This window comes from Euphorbia lathyris, chromosome 5 (genome assembly GCF_963576675.1).
Source record: "Euphorbia lathyris chromosome 5, ddEupLath1.1, whole genome shotgun sequence".
Classification (NCBI taxonomy): domain Eukaryota; kingdom Viridiplantae; phylum Streptophyta; class Magnoliopsida; order Malpighiales; family Euphorbiaceae; genus Euphorbia; species Euphorbia lathyris.
The window spans coordinates 75,756,128-75,779,315 of record NC_088914.1 but is presented as its reverse complement, the minus strand read 5'-3'; the positions used below and the strand labels follow the sequence as shown (position 1 = coordinate 75,779,315).

Sequence of the window (23,188 nt, the reverse complement as noted above, 5' to 3'; positions counted from 1 at the left end):
CCCTAATTATTCTCTCTCTTCGAGCCGCAGTTCCTCTGTTTCACTTTAAGCCCTAATTCTTCTCTTCGTCTTCAAGCCGCGGTTCCTATTTCTCTTCAATCTCTAATTCCAGAACTATTATCCCTAATTCCTCTATTTCTCTTCAATTCCTCTTGGCTAACTCAATTTCTTAGCACTAGAGGTTAGAGCGTGGAACTCAAATTATTCTTCCGCTCAATTTTATATCTCCTTATAGCAGCAGGATACAAAAGAGGGTTCAAGCTCTTCTGAGTTACCAAAGAGGAGAAAAAGTTTATTTCAATGCGGTAATGCCTTTGATTTCTTTTCTTTCCATGGTCGTTCCCTTTAATCCGGCTACTACTCATGGTTGGTCTCTTCAACGTTTTTTAGAAGCTTTAGGAGTCCAGGAAGAAGAAAATCAAAGTCGAGGAAGAAGCAACTGGCTGGTCGGTGTTAGGAAGCACCTTGGAAGAAGCTTTTGGTCGGTGTCACTGTATTGTTCGATTTTCTGGTTTAGAGGCTAAACATTCAATTAAAATTTCTCCAGTGGTAACTCTTCTATCCTTTGATTTTTATTTTTTTCCTTTTAATATCCTATCATTTTTTTTATATGTTCTGAATTTTGATCAATGTTACCTATTAAACTCTGTAGTTGTGACTTGTTTAGGTGTTTTAGGGTGTATAATTGGGTTAATCGGTCTTTGTCCTCACCCATTTGCATAGCTTGGAGTTTTCAGACCAAATCTGCACTTGCTGGCCTCAATGGTTGCAGCTATCAAGGTATGACACTCACTGATTGAAAATAAGTGATCCTTAGGAATTTATTTGATTAATTGGTTCTTTAGGAATGGTCAAGATGTTTGTTTTATGAAATGTGTTATTAAGTTCATTATGTGCATGTAAAATACTTATGGGATTATGAATCAAGGGTAGCAATTTGAACTTTGGTTTGCTATAGAAAAATACATCAATTAATATGATAGTATACAAGACGAGAAGATGAATAAGTTGAAGAGAAATGGCATCAACATATAAAGGATTCAGGCAATTGACATCATGTAGGCAAATTGCATAATTAACATCAATATGGTTCCACTTTATTTGAAAGACAGAGTTTCTTCTGTTCTTGACTTGATCATCTCATCAAAGGCATTAATGTAAAAATGGCTTCTATTGGGCCTGCAGTAAAGTTGGAGTTGCCAGATCAATTGTTGCTTAAATTAGTCACATTAGTTAAATGGCCATAATTGTTTTTGCTTAAAGTGTTATGAGTTACCATTTTTCAATTTTTGGCATGAGGAATGTCTGTACCTATATTCTCAAAATATATATTATTAGTATTTCCTTTATAAATAGTCTTGTAATGTCTAATAAGTCTCTCCTTTTCTAACAGCATGAAATTGTACCTTCTGAACTCATTGCCCGTATAGCTTCTCTCAAGTATGTCCTTTTTCACATTATTTCTGTTTTTTTTCACTTTATTTCAATTAATATGACATTATTATGTACCTACTTAATTACTTCAGACATGGAGGAACATACAAGGTTTTAAAAAACTTGCTGGTTTATTTCAAGCTTCCTTGGGATTCTTCAGGTCTATCTTTTTACTTTCTTTTCACTTTTTAGTGGCCAATTGGTAATTAATTAATTACTAAATGAATGAATGGATGTTTCAGGCTTGGATTTATTATAGATTTTCTACCAAAGGCAACTCTGATTGGATTCATGGGTGGAGCAGCTATAATTGTATCTCTACAACAGCTGAAAAGCCTTCTTGGGATCACTCATTTTACTCAACAAATGGGTTTGGTTCCTGTTTTGACCTCTGTTTTTCATACCATCCATGAGGTATCTATTCATTTTTCCATCATTACCATTTCATAATTACTTCCAATTTATAGTGTCCACTAACCAATCGGAGAGGTTGCTGAAATGACTATATATACAATCTTCAATTTCTTCATAAGTAATAATTAATTAATTAACATTATAATATGACAATATTCTTTTTTTCTATGCAGTGGTCATGGAAAACTATACTAATGGGGTGTTGCTTTCTTTTGTTGCTTTTAGTAGCAAGACAAGTTGTATGTTCTTTCTTCCCTCTACATACTCTTTATATGCATATTACTAATCATAATATATATGTTCCATCATTCATAATAATAATAAGAAGAAGAATAAGGCAAAGATATGAATATCTTCAATAAATTGTCTATATTCACTAACTTTGGTCACGTGTTCATCAATCAGATCATCCAATTTACAACTTTACTCGTAATTCTATTCTAATATGATTCATTTCAATTCTTATATGATTCATTATTCCTTCAAATTAGCTTCTTTTCTAAAATAAATAAATAATTCTCGGGATGTCTCATTACCATGAACTTGGTTAAAGTGATCTATTGTCTCCTTGAACTTTCTTAAATTGGCCTATTACCTTTGACCTTGCTTAAAGTTATATATGGACTCCATGAACTTGCTTTAAATTGGCCTATTAACCTTTGACCTTGCTTACGAGTTATTATTTTTCAATTTTTGGCTCAACTGTCATTGGTTCAGTGTGTTGTTTTCTTACAATTCAGTTTTTATCAGTTATATTGGTTAACTATTATCAGTCAGTTTTGCTGCTCAATTAGTTTAATCCACTTATGAGTTCTGACTGTTATAACTGCTCCTCTTATTTCTGATTTTTTGTTTTCTTCTTTTGTTCTTTTTTCATATAATTTCTTGTCTGCAGATTCAGGGAGAACTCACTCGTAAGTGGGTCGTTGGAGTTTGTTGACCTGATTCTGTTCAGTTTTCGGTTTCGATCTGATTCTGTTCAGTTTGTTGACCTGATTCTGTTCAGTGTTCAAGGTAAAGGGTTTCCTCTACGAATTTACTATCTTTAAGCATGTACTGTAATTGACTTTACGCCATGTTGTCCTCAAAGCGCTGTGAATTTCAAAACTAGTCTTTCCTTTGCCTTTTATTTTCTATTCTGAGTGCATGCCAACTTTATCCATTTTGTTGCTGTTATCAGGAATTGGTTCTCTATTCTGCTTTTGATTAACTTAGCTGATAGTTGTTGGCTTATATTTGATGTTAGCTATTTCCTTAAGGTGGTCGGCTTTCTTTAACTTTCATGTTTTGTTTTGTCTTGTCAATACAATTGCTTCTTTCTTGCTCTAGCTCTTGTTAACTATGCTATGCATTTAGCGCTTGTTGTTCGTATTATGTTTCTTTAGATTTGAACTCCCTATTTGCAAGAGGGGCTGTTTTTGTAAATCATGTTGTGTCATAACTTGACAACCCTCGTGTTCTATTCAATTATCTTTGCTGTGATTGGATGCATATAGATTGTATTATTCAACTCTAGCAATGGAAGTGCAACTGCTTGTTCTGTTTTGTAGCAAACAATAAATTAACAAATTTTCTGCCTCATTGCCTCTTGCATTTGTGCTATTTAATTTTCAAACTAAATGCTTGATACCAACGTTTTATTTGAGATGCAACATGCTTCTGATTTTGATTTTGGTTCTGTTTATTTTAGGAAACTTACCCAAGTTGAAATTAAACACACTATTGAGTAAATTGTCGAGTCCATTGATCAATGAAGAGCATTCTACCAGGCTAGATTGCTTAATAGGGACGAAGAAATTTTTGGACTGCTTCAACTGCTTCCGAGTATTATCATGACTGATATCCTAAAAATTCAAGATCATTGTCATCTTCAAGTTTTGTTGGTGCATCTAATTTAGGTGCTAGTATTGTAATTATTGAGATAAGAACAACACTTGAGGCTTGTTCCTTAATAGCTTCAATATTTATATATTTTGATTTTAACTTATTTAGGTTAATGTATTACATTATGATATTTATGTACTTTGACTTAACCTTCAAATATTAATTATAAACGTATATTTCTAGTTTCTTGAATTATTAATTAAATGTTTAAGTTTATTGTAAAGTATTATAATTATAAAAATATATAAAAATTTGGCTGCTGCATTAAAGAGCTAATATATAATGCCAAATAACAAAAATTACCGATGACTTTTTCGTCTGATTTCGTCGGTAAACAGCCCCAATTCATAGCTTTTGTCCGGCAGTTAGCAACTACACGTAGTTGCAAAACTCGGTTGCTAAAGTTTGCGACTGAGTTTTGCAACCGAAACATTAGTTGCAATACTTGCGGCCCCTTAAGGAAAAACCAGGTTGGTAAAGTTACCAACACGCTACTTAGCGACCGAACTAATTCGGTTGCTAAATGACACTTTTCGGTTGCTAAACGTCTTTAGCAACCGAATTAACAACCAAATTTTCGGTCGCTAACTCACTGATTTCTTGTAGTGCAAAGACAACTGAGATGAAAAATTTCAGATTCTCATACCTGCAGAATCGATGTAGGAAACTATGGAGGCGAGACCTAATAATAAGAAAAAATCAAATCTTTGCTTCAGGGAAACCATTTGATACAGAAAGAAGATAGTCTAGATAGCCTACGAGGTAAAGCTTCGCTATCGATTGTTGAGGTTTTTTGCACAATGAATCAGACTCCAGAAAGTCCAAAAGAAGTGATTTGATGTCATTGATTCCAAAGCCATCTCCTAACCCTCCTTTCTTCCTTTACGTTCTAAGAGGGAAATAAAAAAGCTACTGCAGATTCGATTAATTAAGGGATTTGTCCCCAAAGATCACTAAATAAACCCGTTAGAATGAAAGCGTAGAAATTCCTATTTAATTTGTCCCCAAAATATTAATATCAAAATTATAAATTTAATATGATATATTTTTATATATTTTTTCGTCTCCTATTATAAATTAAAATAGCAAAGGAGACATTTTTAAAATTAGTCTCTATTAGTAATTGCAAATATACAATTAAGGACAACTACTTTAAATTGTGCCTAACACTTGTCCCCTGTAATTCTTTTTTTTTTGTAGTGGTAGTTACACAGACGCCCCTCCTGTCCATGCTCAAGGACGAACGTGACGTTCAACATGCAGTTTACTTCTTTGCAACTGAAAAATCAATTGGCTACAACAAGTTCAGAGGTATCATAATCTTTTAAGCAAGTTGAAAAAACTATATTTTGAAAATCCAAGAAGGTAATAGAGTTTTTGTTTTTTAATTTTTAATTCAGAGGAAAGATGTTGTATATTATAAGTATAAAAGATCATGCATGCATAGTGAGCCCTTAAAAGGTGCTAATATTGTTGGTCAAAAAAATAAAGTCCAATAGGATTAAAATGGTTACTTCTTACATAATATCAGCCTTGGTACGGTTCTGCAGGGGTGCCGACCTAGTTGGGATGTCATGCGCTCCAAACTGACATTCGCCCGCCTTCATTAAAAAAAAAAAGGTTACTTCTTACCATGTTGTTTATCACGGTAATATATACCACAAAAAATGATTTATTAAGGGTTAAGGATTGGTTTTGTTGTAATTGTGAAAAAAATGTAAAAACTAATGTTTTATTATAATTGCTAGAAGCATTATTGTTATTTTATCAGAGAAGAGAAAAGTTACTTGATGGTTTGATTCGTCCATTGTTAGTTACTTCTACTCAACAAGTTGTAGATTTTTTTACCAAGGCATTAGCTGGTAATGTTTTTGAACCGGTTTTATCCAATGTTGGAGTTTTCGGGATCTACACTCTGAGCTTGAGGGGTAATAGAATATACGGATAAAATGGTGTATTTTGCTAAATCAAGGAAAAGACACATACAAAAAGCAATGTTTCAAGTGTAGCAACTAGTTAAGGTTTCGTATTTTGCTAAATCAAGGAAAAGCCACACACAAAAGGCAATGTTTCAAGTGTAACAACTAGTTAAGGTTTGGTTAGGGTTTAACATATAGGATAAGAGAAAAGATTGCTTTTCATTCTTCCCTAACTCTTGATTCTCAGTAATTCTTTCTCGCTAATTCAGTGAATCCTCGATTGTTCATTTCCATATTTGATACTATTAAGTAGCCGCGAAACTCAAACCTACTGTCATCACTAACTAGTTTGGAATGTACTGGTGAACATATTTTTTAAATACCAGTCCCCTATAGTTTTATATCATTTCTTTTTTTAGAAATGTTAATGTATAGTAATTAAACCTTTATCCTATCAATAGTCATATCTCAGCAAATATATAAACAAATCATCGCAATAGCTTTATGCATACAGCGCTTCCTTCATTTTTCCACCTTTTTTTTAAAATGGCCTTTCTTCTATCTTCTCCAATTTCTAATTTCTCTTTTCCCAAACTTAAACATAAAACTATTGATACTACTAAATCAAAAATACTATGCTCTCTTAATTCAAATATTTCCACTCAAAGTATAGTCAGACGCTCTGCAAACTACAAACCTACCATTTGGGATTCTGATTTTGTGCTTTCCTTGAGGAGTCAATATAAGGTATATATATTTATATTAACTCTCACTTTCTTCCTTCTTTGACATTGTTTATAAAATATTATTTAAGGCAAAATATGCACTTATTAATCTTTTCATATATATAATGCAGGAAGAAAAGTATACAAATCGTATTAGAAAGCTCAAGGAAGAAGTGAAGACGATGCTCATCAAACCCATAACTCCTTTGGATCAACTTGAGCTCATTGACATATTACAAAGACTTGGACTGGCATATCATTTCCAAGATCAAATACATGGAATTTTGATGAGTATTTTCAATAAAAAACATAGCGATAAATCAATCAAGAATGATTTGCACTCCACAGCTCTTGAATTTAGACTCTTGAGACAACATGGGTTTAACATACCTCAAGGTAGCTGCATATATAAATATATTAGATCTAATTTGTTTTTTCCCCTTGAGAAAAGTCCATGGTATATCAATTATCACACTTAATTTTGATTAAAATTACTTACAAAAATTAATTAATGTCCAGAGACATTCAGTGATTTTCAAGACGAGGTTGGGAACTTGAAAACAAATCTGTACGATGATTATAAGGGAATGCTATCATTGTATGAGGCCTCATTCCTTTCAGAAGAAGGTGAGGATGTCTTAGACGCAGCAAGAGAATTTGGATACAATAATCTGAGAAAACATATTCAGCAAAATCAAGAAACTGACCCATATTATGCAAAATTAATAAATCATGCTTTGGAGCTCCCACTCCATTGGAGAATGCAAAGGTTGGAAAGCAGGTGGTTCATAGATATGTATGAGGTTAAACAAGGCATGGATTCTCATATCCTGGAGCTTGCTAAATTGGATTTCAACAATGTCCAAGCAACATACCAGGCTGATCTTCAATACACATCATGGTCGGTAATCAAATAAAGGTTCCTAATAAATGTCATCTAATTATTCTTATTAAAGGACATGTTTGAGATTGTTTTTCATTTCACTAATTAATTGTTTGTCTCTATAAATGCACAAATTAAAGCTGGTGGAAGAGTACATGTCTTGCTGAAAAGCTAAGATTCTCAAGAGACAGGATAGTGGAGAACTTCTTATGGACAGTTGGAGTGATGTATGAGCCACGATTCTCATATTGCAGAAGAATGGCCACCAAAATCAATGCATTGGTAACTACCATTGATGACATTTATGACGTTTATGGTACCTTGGAGGAACTTGAATTGTTTACTGATGCTGTTCAAAGGTTAATTGGCCATTAATGATCTGTATATATTCTCAACATATACAAATATTGAAAAATTAACATAGTTCCTATATATGATTTCAGATGGGATGTGAATGAAATTGAACAACTTCCGGACTATATGAAGATATGTTTTCTAGCTCTTCATAATACAAGGGGAAAGTTCAAATAAAACCCCCGTGGTTTCACTAATTTTCAAATAAAGGACTGTGGTTTACTTTTTGTCAAAACGAGAACTGAGGTTTCACACTTTTAATAATGCTATTAAAACTATCTTTAACGACCTGAAAATGAAAATTTTCAAGAATTAAAATTGTTCAATGTCATATTTTCTATGGAACTACATTTTCGATTTTAGAAAATCATCTTTTTTGGAACTTTCTCTCTCTAAACATTAACTTTCTCTCTCTTTGCCAAACATCATCTAAATAATCTCGAAATAAAAAAGTTGAAGAATTAAAGTTGCTTAGAATATTAGTAGTTCTTAAAATATGTCATTTTTGAAGTTGTTAAAGGTGATTTTAATAGTATCAATCGAAAAAGTCCTTATTTTGCTAAAGTTGAAAACCTCAGTCATCGTTTTGACAAAAAGTAAACCACAGTCCTTTATCTGAAAATTAGTGAAACCACAGGGGTTTTATTTGAACTTTACCCATAATACAATAAACGAAATAGGGTATGATGTGCTTAAGGAACAAGGATTTCATATAATTCCCTTTTTGAAGAAAACTGTAAGTTTCAATATTAATATTGTTTTTTAACTTGATTATAGCATTCATTAATTAATAACATCAATTATTATATTGTTCAGTGGGTAGATCTATGTGAAGCCTACTTAGTGGAGGCTAAATGGTACCATAGTAGATATATGTGAGAATTTTTCTGGATCGCGACAATTCAGCGGAAGCAATAAAACAATTTTATTGAATTTATGAGGTTCATAAGAGGGTGTTCTCTAGAAACTTTCTAGAGCTACAATGGGATAAAACAAAAATAGTAGCACTCGGGTGTTTCCAAAAAATACACAAAATAATTATCTTTACTATTTTTATCACTCTCAAAAATAATTAGACTACCCTCTAAAATAAACTCTCAAAACTCACAAGCAAATATAAACATTATATTTGCCCCTCTCTCAAAGCTCTCAACTCCCTCACATTTTTCCTTTTTTTCCCTTATTCTATATGCTTCCACCATGCATCCATCATTGGCTTCACCTCGTCAATTAATTGTGCCAGCAATTTGCTGGCACTATTAATTCACTTGACCACCGAATTTGGTGGTCAACCTTTTATTTTTTATTTTTTTTAATTACAAATTACAAAACCAATCCCTTAATAATACAAATTACAAAAATAGTCCCTCATTAATTAGGACTTCACAACAATTTTTTTTTTATTTAATTGTTTTAAATTAATAGTTAATTTTCTCAACAATCTTCCTCTTAACTATTAATTTAAAACTTTTATTTTTTTTTTCAATATATTTATGATGTACTTTCCCATCATCACCTTATAAGCGGAGCACTTCTCTCCACAAACAACTTCTCGGAGCACTTCTTACCGAATTCATTTGTTGATGCACTTCTCACCAACCTTCAACTGTTGGAGCACTTCTCTCCAAATCGATTTATTGATGCACTTCTCATCAACCTTCAACTATTGGAGTTCTTCTCTCCAAATTAAGCAAATTCTTTTTCGTCAACATGATTTGCCACATTGACACTTTCTTTTCTCTTGTTCATCCAATTCCATTGCACGTGTCCAAACTTCTTACACGAAACATTTGAGGTTTCTCCTTGCCAGCAGTCCTTCCCTCAATTGCTTGCTCATTTTCTCTATTTTCTCACGCCCAGTTGATTTGGTACGTGACGCTACATTGAACCATAGCTCTGATACCACTTGTGGGAATTTTTATGGATCGCGACAATTCAGCGGAAGCGATAAAACAATTTTATTGAATTTATGAGGTTTACAAGAGGGTGTTCTCTAGAAACTTTCTAGAGTTACAATGGGATAAAACAAAAATAGTAGCACTCGGGTGTTTCCCAAAAATACACAAAATAATTATCTTTACTATTTTTATCTCTCCCCAAAATAATTAGACTACCCTCTAAAATAAACTCTCAAAACTCACAAGCAAATATAAACATTATATTTGCCCCTCTCTCAAAGCTCTCAACTCCCTCACATTTTTCCTTTTTTTCCCTTATTCTATATGCTTCCACCATGCATCCATCCTTGGCTTCACCTCCTCGATTAATTGTGCCAGCAATAACAAAAATAGTAGCACTCGGGTGTTTTCCAAAAATACCCAAAATAATTATCTTTACTATTTTTATCTCTCCCCAAAATAATTAGACTACCCTCTAAATAAACTATCAAAATTCTTAAGGCACAATTGTGCCTCCTCTCACTACATTTTTCTTCCACCCAACTCCCCTTCTCTTCTTATTCTATTCTCACAATTTTTTTTGATACTTTTTGCACATCCTTGGCTTTTATAAGCCAAGGATTTCCATGCCCATTAATTGTGCCAGCAATTTGCTGGCACAATTAATTGGCCATTGACCACCCAATTTTCGGTGGTCAATACATTCACATTTCTTTTTTATTATTATTTTAATAATACAAATTACTAAAATAGTCTCTCATTAATTAGGACTTCACAACAATTTTTTTTTTATTTAATTGTTTTAAATTAATAGTTAATTTTCTCAACAATATACACCAACGCTGGAAGAATATATTGAAAATGCATGGATTTCTATTTCAGGTCCAGTTGCACTAGTCCATGCATTTTTTCTTACAAAGGATACAGTCAGAATTGACAGATTGAAATACCTAAAGGAGTATCCAAAGATATTACGGTTGTCATCTATGATTCTTCGACTAGCAGATGATCTTGGAACATCTTCTGTAAGAATCTATCTTCTATAAATCTTACCTTTGCTATTCTACTGACTTTCCCTGTCTGAATTGAAAAATTATTGTGTACGACTGAGTGATCAGGATGAATTAAAGAGAGGTGATGTTCCAAAATCAATACAATGCTACATGAATGAAAGTGGAGCTTCAGAAGAAGAAGCACGCCAATATATTCAATCTTTAATTAGTGAGACATGGAAGGAGATGAACAAACAAGGACGTGAGGGTTCTCCATTATTCTCCAAAGAGTTTATTGCCGGAGCAATGGACTTAGCTCGGATGGCACAATGCATGTACCAAAATGGAGATGGGCATGGGATACAGGAAGGAGAGACCAAAGATCGTGTTTTGTCACCACTTGTTCAACCTATTTCTATTTAGTTAGGATATTTATACTTATTTCACATATCATCAATTAATATTGATGCACAAATTGAAGAACGTAGCACATTGTAAGCTAGAGGAGGACACATGAGGATAAAAAAGAGTCACTAAATAAATAGAAAGGGAAAGCAACATTAAAATATACTTACCTAGAGTAAGGAGACCTCTCATAGGAGGGATACTTCTCTAAGGTCTTCCAAAGTGGAAGAGCTATCGTTATTTAATGTTGCGGGAGCCACCTATCCAATTGGAGTTAATATTTACGCTCTGTTAAGATTTATGATAAGTTCCTATGCATTATGATGAGTTCATCAATACCAATGATCCATAGAAAGCTGGAAACAAGACACACACGACATGTGGAGACAGCAACACGATGCATGGACAATCAAACCAGCTTGACAACAAGGAAAGGAAGGCCATCCCACGTGTGATAGAATCCGTACGACTATGTGAAGGAAGTCTCTTCTTCTTTTGGAATAATTCACACACCATGTACCTATTTCAAGATACTGTGTGACTTGTTATTGGCCGATTCCAATTCAAAGGAAATTTCAGCCTACACCGCATGTCACCCAGACTACACAACATGTGGCATAACTTCCTCACATAGTCGTACGGATTCTATCACATTCTTGCAAAAGTGTTATTACTATTTTGCGATTTTATATTTAGTATTTTCCCACTTGGCCATATTTTCACCCATTTTTACCCTATTGTTTGGATAATGTTTAGTATTAGATATAAGGGGTATTATGTCTTTTCTCACCTAGGGTTAAAGCCGTATATAAGCCTAATGTTTGTAAGGAAACACAATTTTTATCAATCAAAACTTATTTTCTCCATTAGAGCTGAGGTTCATATACCTTAATGCGATTATTTCCTTCTAGTTAACCTAGTAAAAAGTTTTTTCTTTATTGGTTTATGATCAAAACTTTCATAATTGTCACTATTAGTATCAGTTGATATTAGAGTCAATTTTTTCCCTAACATGAGACTTCTTCAGTGATGGTTCAACTGAGGGTACCATAAGAAACAATGGAAGTCAATGACAAGAAGATAGATGATTTGAGAATCGGGATAAGGGAGCAGTTCCAAGTGCAAAACTAAGAATGAACATTCAGAAGAGAAAATGGGAGGATCAATGGACAGGTTTTAGATAGAAAACTTAAAGACCATTCAACAACCCTTTTGAGGTCACTATAGAAGAAACGAGGAAATTTCGATTCCGCAACCCCAACGACCACCATCACCACCGCCTTCTCCTCCACCAAGGAGGAATCTGGTGTCGCCAAACCAACTCCTGAGAGGCCCAAGTCTACCTGAGGGAAGAAGACCAAACTTTGTGTTAGTGCATAACAAGGTTGTAAAAAACGTTAGACGTTATTCAAACTGAAAGGGCCTCAAGGATTAACCGGGGATTAGTTGGAGATTAATCTAGGATTAGTCAGGGTTTAATCGGATTTGTATTTTTGTATTTTTTTTACTTGTTAAGCAACACATTGTAAATTCAAGTAAAATATGTACTATACTATATAAAAATAATAATATAAAATTATTTAATATAGAAAAACATGTATATTTGTAACATATATATTTACAATTGTGTAAACATCAATATTTTAACAAAAATATCATTGCAAAAACTCGAAAATGAATATAATAAAACCAAAAAAAATCATAATAGCAAATGTTTTTGTTGGTTGCTTAGGCGGCCTAGCAGGAGTCCATACTACTAAAAATCGTCTAAGGGCTAGAAAACTCCAGAGGGACTAATGAGAGAAAATCTATACATATTCTCGATAAGTGATGTTCCAAAGTTAATACAATGTTACATATGAATGGAAGTGGAGCTTCAGAAGAAGAAGCACACCAATATATTGGATGTTTAATTCGAGAGATATGGAAGAAGATGAGCAAACAAGAGTGTATAGAATCTTTGTTACTCTCCAAAGCATTTATAGGAATAGCAATGGATCTAGCTCGGATGGCACAATGCACATATCAATATGGAGATGAGTATGATATTCAGGACCATGAGACCAAATATCGTGTTTTGTCAGTACTTATTCAACCTATTAGGGCCCAAATTTAATCAAAATTACCCGAGAAAAAAATTAAAAGGTTAAATCTGTTCCAAAATCCAAATTTAAGACTAAATATGAATTTTTTGACGGACCCGAGACAGCGATGGGGCTTCTGTCCGCGGACAGCAGCAGTCCCATGACTGTTGTTCCGTGTCTGAAACTATTTTTTTAATTTAAAAATTGCTGCCAAATTTTTTTAACTTAAATAATTAAAAATAATTTCAGAACCAAACAAAAAAAATACAGAAAGAAATAAAATAGAAAACTTCCTAGATCAATTTCTACACGAGGAATTAGAAATTTCAAAAAACTTGATTTGGAAAAATAATAAAAACCAAATCATATTAATTTTTCAATCAATCAAAATGGACTAAACCATATCTCGGATACCACTGTTAGAGATTATTTCCAGTTAATGAACTGTAGTGCAGCGGAATTACGGTTTAAAATGTATTTCTAATCTCTTTAGTTTGATATTTGTCTGTTAACCTTTTATTGAATAAAACTTTTTGGATCCGTTTAAGGATATAAACATACCCGGACTGTTTCCTATAGAGACGGCTGAAGAATCTACAAGGTAGTAAGATCTCCGTAGTCAGGTGCACGAATAGCTATCGAGCTAAAACCGGTGCTAGCCGAAGAATAACAACGGGAAAGATTGTGTCATATGCCAATAATTCCACTATGTTCCTTTTATGTTGGCCGAATACATATGTTGTATGTATTTTGGTGTGCCGAATATCAATAGTGGTAAAACTTAGGTTTAGAGTGTTTCAAATTATATATAGTGTATTCCTAAACGTAATTGGTTTAGGGTTAATTGGTTAATTACGAAACTAATCCAATCCTTACATAAATAAATACCAATAATATTTATTCTATGCAATTAACTATGATTAGATTAAATTTAATTACCCCAATTAAATAAATAAGATTAATTAATAAATTGACGTATTAATTTAATTAATTATTCATCGAATGCAATTTAATTAATTTACAAATTAATTAACTACATCTTGCAAACTAATTAATCAATTAAATATTCAACACTTAAGAACATTAATCAATTACATTGATACATAGTATCAATTAATCAATTAATTAACCACCAATTAATTACCTTGATATTTTACTGTCAATCAATTAATTACTTCTAACTCACATGTTCAATGTGCACGATCCTATGGGACTGTCTTTAGCTAGCAGTGGACTCACGGTCCACAGACAGTAAGTTGGTTCTAGCAAACCATTACTGCCCCTAACCAAAACAGAATTTCACCTGCCTAAGGATGCAGAGACCCTGTAGTTATCTTTTAATGTCAGCCATGTCCCTGGGTCTGGGTAGGAGGAGCGCCTGCCTAGAGCCCAAGGAAATGAGGCCCTCAAAATATACTTTTACTTAGCACTTTATTACATATATCAATATAAAAATAAAAGGGAATATTACACAGAAATTCATTTTTTAAAATTTTTTACAACTATATCAAATCATAATTTTGGATTATGTCAAATTAGTAAAATCAGTACTTTTAATATATTTTAAATATTATAATTTATAAATTAGAAGTCTAGAATATATTCTCTAGGGTTTTTGATTTTTGAATTGGAGTATAGAATTTTTAAATTATGTTATAAAATCATAATATATAGAGGATAATGGGGTAAACTACACCAATGGTACCTGAACTTTGCGTAGTTTACACTTTGGTACCTAGATTACATTTTGTCCCAAAAATATACCTGAAGTAACGATGACCAGAAAATTTAGTATATTTTTACCGATTATGACAGGTCAACGCGATTTTCACGAGTTAATTACATTAATAGTACCCGAACTTTACCATAATTCACACTTCGGTATCTGGATTTTATTTTATCCAAAAAAAAAGACAAGTAAAGGTGATTAAAAGGTTTAGTTCATTTGATCGGTTAGTGGCCGGGTAACATGAACTAAATATTGGGACTCACCATACACTCAATTAACATAAAATTATAATATTGTCATTTTATAATATTGTCATTTCTAAATGATAATATTATAATTTTATGTTAATTGAGTGTATGATTCGTCTTAATTTTTAATTTAAAATGGTCAAACTCAAATTGATCAATCACTGATCGGTCAAATATACTAAAATATTGAATCATCTTTACTTGAAGTGTATTTTTTGGACAAAATGAAATCTAGGTACCAAAATATGAATTCTGGTAAAGTTCAGGTACCATCAGTGTAATTTACTCGTCAAAATCGCATTGACCGACCATTAACCAGTAAAATATACTTAATTGTCCGGTCATCGTTACTTTAGGTATATTTTTGAGACAAAATGTAATCTAGGTACCAAAGTGTGAATTAGGGTAAAGTTCAGGTACCATTAGTGTAATTTACTCGAGGATAATGACATATTAAGAATTAACTTTAGTGATATGACTTAGTTGTAATTTTGTATTTAGTTATGATATTTATGTATTTGAGCCAAAATAAAATAAGCTATTTAAATATGAAAAATTGGGCCCAATAATTAGAAGTCAGGCCTCATTTGTCAGGTTTCCTTTTTATATAGTTGTCTATCCGATTAATTAAGGATAAATTTTTTTTTACCTTTTTATATAGTTGTGTATCCTATTAATTAAATTTCAGCTTTCACAAATCACTAATATATCCCTAAATATATACACTTTTAATAACTAAAATATACATTTAATAACTAAAATACATCTACAGTCCATAAAAAAATAACATTTAGCAAAAATTATAATAACTCACCAATTAATCCAAAAGAACTTCAAACACGTTATATCTCAATTTTCTAATTACTTGTCATCTTCTTTAATCAATCTCTCCCAAATCCCATAAATTTCGAATTTATCTCTCCCATAAACGGTTATATTTTTTCAACTCTTCATCTTCATTCTTCAATTAAAGGTTATATAAATCCTCATTCAATTCATTATCCATCTTCATCCTTCTTTTTATGTGAAGGTGAAAGCCGTCAAATTTTCTTCAATAATTAGAGCAATTTTGGGTTTGAGAGAAGAAAAAACGCATCAAATTCTCCTACTTAGACCAGACGCTACTCCCTTTATAATTCTTCTTCAAGTTTCATCGGACGTTAATTGATTCTAGAAAAGGTAATTTTTGTTTCGATCATTTTCATTTTTCAAACCGGTTTTTTGGATTATATTCTAGCTTGAATTGAAATTCTTTGTTCGTGTATTATGGTGTGATTTTTGGACTTGGTTTGACATAAATTGAATACTGGAAAAAAAATTGATTTTAAATTTAGTATTTTTCTGTAAATGGTCCATATCCATTTTTTGTAATTCTTTATATATATATATATATATATACACACACACACACACACATGTTGTCTTGCAGTTGTGGATTTGAAATTCCAGAGATCAAATTTGAAGTTTTTCGAATTTCAAATGGAATTTATTTTTCCATAATCTAAGTCAATCTCAAGATTCAGATGCTATTGTTCTTTACTTTTTATATAAACTTTGTTGTCATATAAATTACCGTTTTAATATATAATGTTGCTTAGAAAGCATTTATTTGGTAGTGAAAAACGGAAAAAAAAAAAAGAAAACGAACACAAGACTTCATAGAATCACAAAAAGCGGCTATAAACAATTTTTTTTCTAAAAGAGTTGAAGGACGTGTCATATCAGACCCTCTAGGTTCCTATGTAACTGGTTCAGCCTCCTCAATTTCTTGAGGACCTAAATCAGTTACCTGAGCATTCTCAGCATCTGCAGTAGGAGTCGGTGAGTCTTGAATCACAGCGAGATCAATATTTCTCCCACTGTCTACTTTGGAAAGGAATTCCAAAAAGATTGTGAACCTAGTTTTATTCTCGGTTGGGTTGTAGAAGTAATACCCTTAGTTTCCTTAGGGTAACCCATGAACTGGCATTTAACAGATCTGGGCTCTAGTTTGCCACTTATCAATTTCTTGACATGTGCATCACAACCCCAAATCTTCATGAAGGAAACATTGGGGTTTCGACCCTCCATAATTCATATGGTGTTCCTTCAACTTCCTCGGTCGGTGTATTGTTAATTATATGAGTAGCAGTTTCCAAAGCAAATCCCCAAAAAGAGATAGGGAGAGAAGCTTGACTCGTCATTGAGCGGGCCATATCGAGCAGGGTCCTATTCCATTTGGGGTGTACTAGGAGGAATGAGTTGGGATACAATCCCACACACTCTCAAGAATGAGACAAACTCTTGGCTCAAGTATTCGCCATTTCTATCAGATCGGAGTGCTTTTACTTTCTTGCTAAGTTGATTTTCTACTTCATTTTTAAAATCTTTGAATCTCAGAAGAGTTTCAGATTTATGTTTCATCAGATATACATACACGTATCAGCTATAGTCATATATGAAGGTAACAAAGTACAGAAAACCAGATCTAGCACTGGTGCTCATTGGACCGCATACATCTGAGTGTATCAGCTCTAATAGCTTCGTGGCCCTTACACCAGTTTTGGTGAAAGGCGCCTTCGTCATCTTTCCTCTTAAACAAGATTCACACGTGTCATAAGACTGCATGTCAAATGACCATAGCGCTCCATTAGAATAAAGTCTAGTTATGCGTTTCTCATTTATGTGGCTAAGACGACAGTGCCAGATATATGTAGGATTTAAATTCATTAGTCTTAATCCTTTTAGCGTTTATGTTATAGATTGTTTCACTACGTTTTAGATCAAGGATATACAAACCATTTTCTAGAAATGCGGTTCCATAAACTATATTGCCACGATGTATAGAAACCCTACCACATCCAATATTAAAATTAAAATTGGAAATATCCAACATAGAAACTAAGATAGTATTCCTGCGCATTTGCAGGTATAAAACAACAATCTCTAAGTTCTAAAACTAAACCAGTAGGCATCTCTAAAATGTAATCTCCGATCTCCAATGCCTCTAGACGAGCATCATTACCAACTCGGAGATCTACTTCACCAGATCCTAACAACCTCATATTTCTCAATCCCTGCACATTTGAACAAATATGAGTGCCATATCCAGTGTCTAAAACCCAAGATGTAGAAATAGCCAGATTTATCTCAACAACATAAATGCCAGAACCAAAAGATTTAGCCTTCTGTTTCTGATGGGTTAATACTTGACCCTAATAAACATACCATGTGTGATTAAAATGGGGCTAATTTGGATGATTCAATGTATAAAATGAGGACTAAAAGGCCTTTTGGTGCAGATCTTAAGTGACAAGATGAAACATCTGTTATGCAGCCTGTTTTGCAGGAATAAAGCTGAAAGAGACCCGTCGGACTGGCGGGTAAATGAAAGAAAAGCTGAGGACGGCAGAACAGGGAGGCGGTAGCAAGGATAGACCAAGCAACATGATGAAAATATCTGGACCTTGAGTGTTAAAGTTTCCAAAGTCAACACCAATTTATGAAGGACAATTTCACTTTTTCTGAACAATCTATTTTTGAAATAATCTTTTTTATATTTTGTACCTTTCCTCCTATTTATAGAGGACATGTAGGAGGAGGAAAGGGGATACCTTTTTGGATAATTTTCTGGAGAGCCAAGCTTCGTCTCTCTAATATTTTGAACCTAACTCCATTGATGAGGAGTTATTGCATACCTTGTGGCTGTTCACTCTGTACCATGAGTGAGTAGTCGATTGAATGAACTAAGCCAGCTAAGGGATGGAGCTGTAAGTTTTCTTAGCTTATTTATTAATGAATGCGGTTTATACCTTGGGTGTTTAATGATGCTTTTCATGTATGTTTCATTAACTGATATCTAAGTGTTTATGAATGATGGGAGACTGCTTTCATACTCACGTATCTATCATTGAACATGTAAAACTTGAAATAGAGATATAATAGTTTTATATCAAGGGTTTTCTGAAAATGAAATGTTGTTTAGTGTTTGATGAAAGAAAGAACCACTTTTGGGGACGCTTGAATGTGTAGTAAATCTTAGAATCTCAAAAACACACGAGAGTTGGCTTGAGTGACCCTAAAGCAGAGACCTTGACCACACCATATTACATTCATGAATAAATAGGCAAAAGTTATACTATGAGCTCCCTATTCATGCTAGGATTAGTTTGTTCCACCCTTTTATTGTGATAAATCATTATTTTCTGAACGAACCTTTTAAAGATCTGTCACTTTTAGATTATTCTAATCAAATCATACACAATCATTTCCAACTAAAAGAAAGAAGTTACTGTTACTACGAACGCCCTGTTCTATAAGGTTTTTCCGCTAAAATTATTCATGAATCCCTAAGGAGAACGATACTCTACTTACTGAGATATTATTTGTACCTAGTGCACTTGCTAGAGTCTACTTTTAGGACAACAGTTTCTCCCTTAGCTTTGGATAGTGTCCCTTCTCATTAGATCGTGACAGATATCATATGCAGAGGCCAACCTACCCTTGGGAGCTGTCGCCTTCTTTGTATTCGACTTGGCCTTTTGGGCGTTCGCCTTGGACTTGGCCTTTCCCTTGGGCATGTTCCATTTGTTGGCTGGTAAGATAACAATCAGTACAGATTCATTCCACTCGTGTCTACAAACCTTTTGTAAGTTGATAGGACAATTAAGGAAATCAGTCCCTGAAAGTTTTTCCTTTTCCAGGAGTGGTCTGAGTGAGTTGTTGCTTGTTGCAGTCATTATTATTTTTATGTAACTTGGTGATTTTTATTTACGTGGAAAAATTACATTATAGTTAGAATAAAAGGCTTAAGCCAAAGATCAAATTAATAATTCATTTTAATTCATTATTGGTGATATTTATTTGGCTGTTTTTACCAAGATCCACAATCCATCAACAATCGACCGAGCTAGGGCTCCGTCATCGACCATTGACGATTTGGTAGGATAAACTATCCAATCCTCCGTGAGAACTCTTGGTTTGATGGGGCTTTGTGACACTTAGCCCATCTGTGCTTAGGGCCCGCTCTGAGCTAGTGCTACCCACGTTGAGTCCAACCACCATACATTTTAGCCATACCGAAGTATCCTAACCCTCGACAGCCCACTAATTACTACAACATACTTGCTAGGGCACGCCATACACTATAGCACTACTTGGGAGGAAGAGGTGTGAATCTAGAAAGCACTTTTAAATGACTCGATATTTCATTATCCAGATTAATTAAGTGATACGACTTTAACACATAATTATCGCGGGTGATTATCTGGTGATCGTTGCTACTTATATTTCATGTTATACTAAGCAATTATAAAACAAAATAAACATAGAGACTCTATGGGCCTTATAATACATCCTAGTGAAACTAGATAAACGATCTAATTTTCACGGGCTTGCTTCAAGTCTCTTTGGGCTCCCACCATGGGCTTGGAACATCTGGACTTCTTCATGATCAATTAAGCTTTTATGAATACCTATTCTAAAACTACATTAATAAAAGAACGACACACATGCCATATTTCCCAAAAATAATCAAATTACTAACCGACTTTAATTTAGGGCCCATAGAATTCTATAAAACGTTGTTGCACGGTAAGACATACAAATATAATGCATGATCATGACATTCAAAAATCATCCAATAAAGTTAAGCCGAGCTACTTACGGTCCATATGTGACTAACGCCCATAAAGGCCCAAACGGTTAACATCCATTTAAATGCAAAATTATAATTTCACTCCCACTAAATTTTTAGGGTCGTCACATATCTAAAATTTAGCCGTCCTAATTTAAACCGGTGTCACGGTCTATTGGGCCAATTTTACAAATTAACCATATTCAGTTTTATACAAATTATCAATTCGATTAAAAATTAAATATGCATGCCAACCAAAAACATTTTAATACTAATTAGTTTTTATTAAAAAACACGTTTAATAAATTAAACGGTATTAGGGACCAGATTTAATCAAAATTAGCCGAGAAAAAAATTAAAAGGTTAAATCTGTCCCAAAATCCAAATTTAAGACTAAATCTGAATTTTTTGACGGACACGGGACATCGATGGGGCTGTTGTCCGTGGACAGCAGCGTTGCTGATGTCCGCCAAACAGCAGCCGTGGGGCTGCTGTTCACGGACAACAGTCTCATGACTGTTGTTTCGTGTCTGAAACTATTTTTTTTATTTAAAAATTGCTGCTATAATTTTTTTAATTTAAATTATTAAAAATAATTTCAGAACCAAACAAAAAAAATAAAATCGAAAACTTCCTAGATCAATTTCTAAACGAGGAATTAAGAATTTCAAAAACGGACTAAACCGTGATTCTTATACCACCGTTAGGGATTATTGCCATTTAATCAACTGTAGCGCAGCAGAATTGCAGTTTAAAATTTATTTCTAATAATCCCTTTAGTTTCATCTTTGTCCATTAACCATTGATTGAATAAAACCTTTTGGATCCGTTTAAGGATATAAACGTACCCGGACTGTCTCCTCTAGAGACGGTTGAAGAATCCACGAGGTAGTAAGATCTCCGTAGTCAGGTGCACGAACAGCTATTGAGGTGCTAGCCGAAGAACGGAAGAAAAACGGGAGAGATTGCGTAATATGCCAATAATTCTACTATGTTTCTTTTTGTGTTCGTCGAATACGTATGTTGTATGTATTTTGGTGGCCGAATATCAATGGTAAAACTTAGGTCTAGAGTGTTTCAAATTATATACATAGTGTATTCCTAAGCCTAATTGGTTTAGGGTTAATTGGTTAATTACAAAACTAATCCAGTCCTAATCTAATTACATAAATAAATACCAATAATATTTATTCTATATTAATTATGATTATATTAAATTTAATTACCTCAATTAAATAAATAACACTAATTAATAAATTGACGTATTAATTTAATTAATTATTCACTGAATGCAATTCCATTAATTTACAAGTTAATTAATTACATCCCGCAAATTAATTAATCAATTAAATACTCAATATTTAAGACCATTAATCAATATGGGTGCTCTCACCGCTCAAGTTCTGTCTCGTCCCAATTTCTATAAAAAAAAAGACCATTAATCAATTACATTGATACAAAGTATCAATTAATCAATTAATCAATTAATTAACCACCAATTAATTACCTTGACATTTTACTGTCAATCAATTAATTAATTTTATCTCTCCAATGTACTGTTTTATAAGTTATAACTCAGATGTTCAATGTGCACGATCCTATGGGACTATTCTTAGCTAGCAGTGGGCTCACAGCTAAGTGGGTTATAGTAAACCATTACAGCCCCTAACCAAGACAGAATTTCAGCAGTCTAAAGATGTAGAGACCCTGTAGTTATCGCTTCATGTCTTTTACCATTTGATATCGATATTATAAACTAGAGGCGTGATGACTATCATCTCATTGTTATGTGAGTGGTAATTCCATCACTTCACTATCAATACAAATGTGTTCACTTGTTCACCCAATCATACCCATATTTGGCATCTTGTTACAGACCTGTTAGGCGTATGCCAATGTGAATCGAATCCCACATTGATATTACAATGAAATCTGGTATACAACCACCATGTTGCTTTCTCGTGCGGATCGATCCAGTCACATGTATACAACGTATACCCATATTCACAACTCAAGTATTAAGTGTGATAACATTGAGATATTATCCTGAGGACCAAAAGGGATATTCACCTCAAAGTACGCCGCGTAGTGGTCTCCAAAAGGAAGCTGGTTGGCGGATCACCCCAGATCAGCTCAGAGAGATCCGCTGGCGGACCTATAAGGCGAATCTCTCCATTCGCCTCTATAACGGCTGGCCGCCGACTCGGCCATAAAAGAGAGTTATTAATTAGCTAATCCGCCAGGTTCAGAATAACCCGTAACCGCCATTAATGAGGCATTAATGGAGACTTTCTAGTTACCTGAAGGTTACAACTTCCCAGCTATATATAGCCTGATCCCCTAGGTTATCAAGGTACACGCACATTCTCACCATTCTTGTCAATTCCGTTGGTTTCCTTGATCAATCTTACTGACTTTGGCATCGGAGTGTCCCCGGCCGATCCCAACGGCACCTCACAGGGAAGTGCTCCGATCAAGGATTTTTCCTCAAGTTAACAAAGTGTTATGGCTAGTGTCAATTACTACCATATAGTAGTCGAATATACAAGTTTGTGGTCCTAATCATTCCCATGATAGAATAGACTTGGGATGTGGTTTTACGATT

At 33.6% G+C, this 23,188-nt stretch overlaps 1 protein-coding gene and 1 long non-coding RNA gene across 3 annotated transcripts; both read left to right on the top strand.

Annotated features, from left to right (window-relative positions):
* Nucleotides 1-7: 7 nt before the first annotated feature.
* LOC136230257 (uncharacterized) lies at nucleotides 8-3,917 on the top strand. 2 transcript variants are annotated; one of them, XR_010689328.1, is made up of 9 exons: nucleotides 8-305; nucleotides 391-549; nucleotides 653-780; nucleotides 1,394-1,440; nucleotides 1,527-1,594; nucleotides 1,677-1,848; nucleotides 2,022-2,087; nucleotides 2,744-2,862; nucleotides 3,539-3,917. It is a non-coding gene; the product is annotated as an uncharacterized lncRNA (long non-coding RNA). The 2 variants fall into 2 exon arrangements; XR_010689327.1 differs by having other exon boundaries at nucleotides 10-305; nucleotides 668-780.
* Nucleotides 3,918-4,989: 1,072 nt separating this feature from the next.
* LOC136229881 (terpene synthase 10-like) lies at nucleotides 4,990-10,926 on the top strand. Its single transcript, XM_066018753.1, has 11 exons — nucleotides 4,990-5,043; nucleotides 5,504-5,660; nucleotides 6,325-6,398; nucleotides 6,508-6,772; nucleotides 6,896-7,277; nucleotides 7,400-7,618; nucleotides 7,703-7,762; nucleotides 8,271-8,349; nucleotides 8,430-8,481; nucleotides 10,340-10,536; nucleotides 10,630-10,926. The coding sequence occupies exons 1-11, from the start codon at nucleotides 4,990-4,992 to the stop codon at nucleotides 10,924-10,926; spliced, it is 1,836 nt and encodes a 611-aa protein (XP_065874825.1).
* Nucleotides 10,927-23,188: the final 12,262 nt, after the last annotated feature.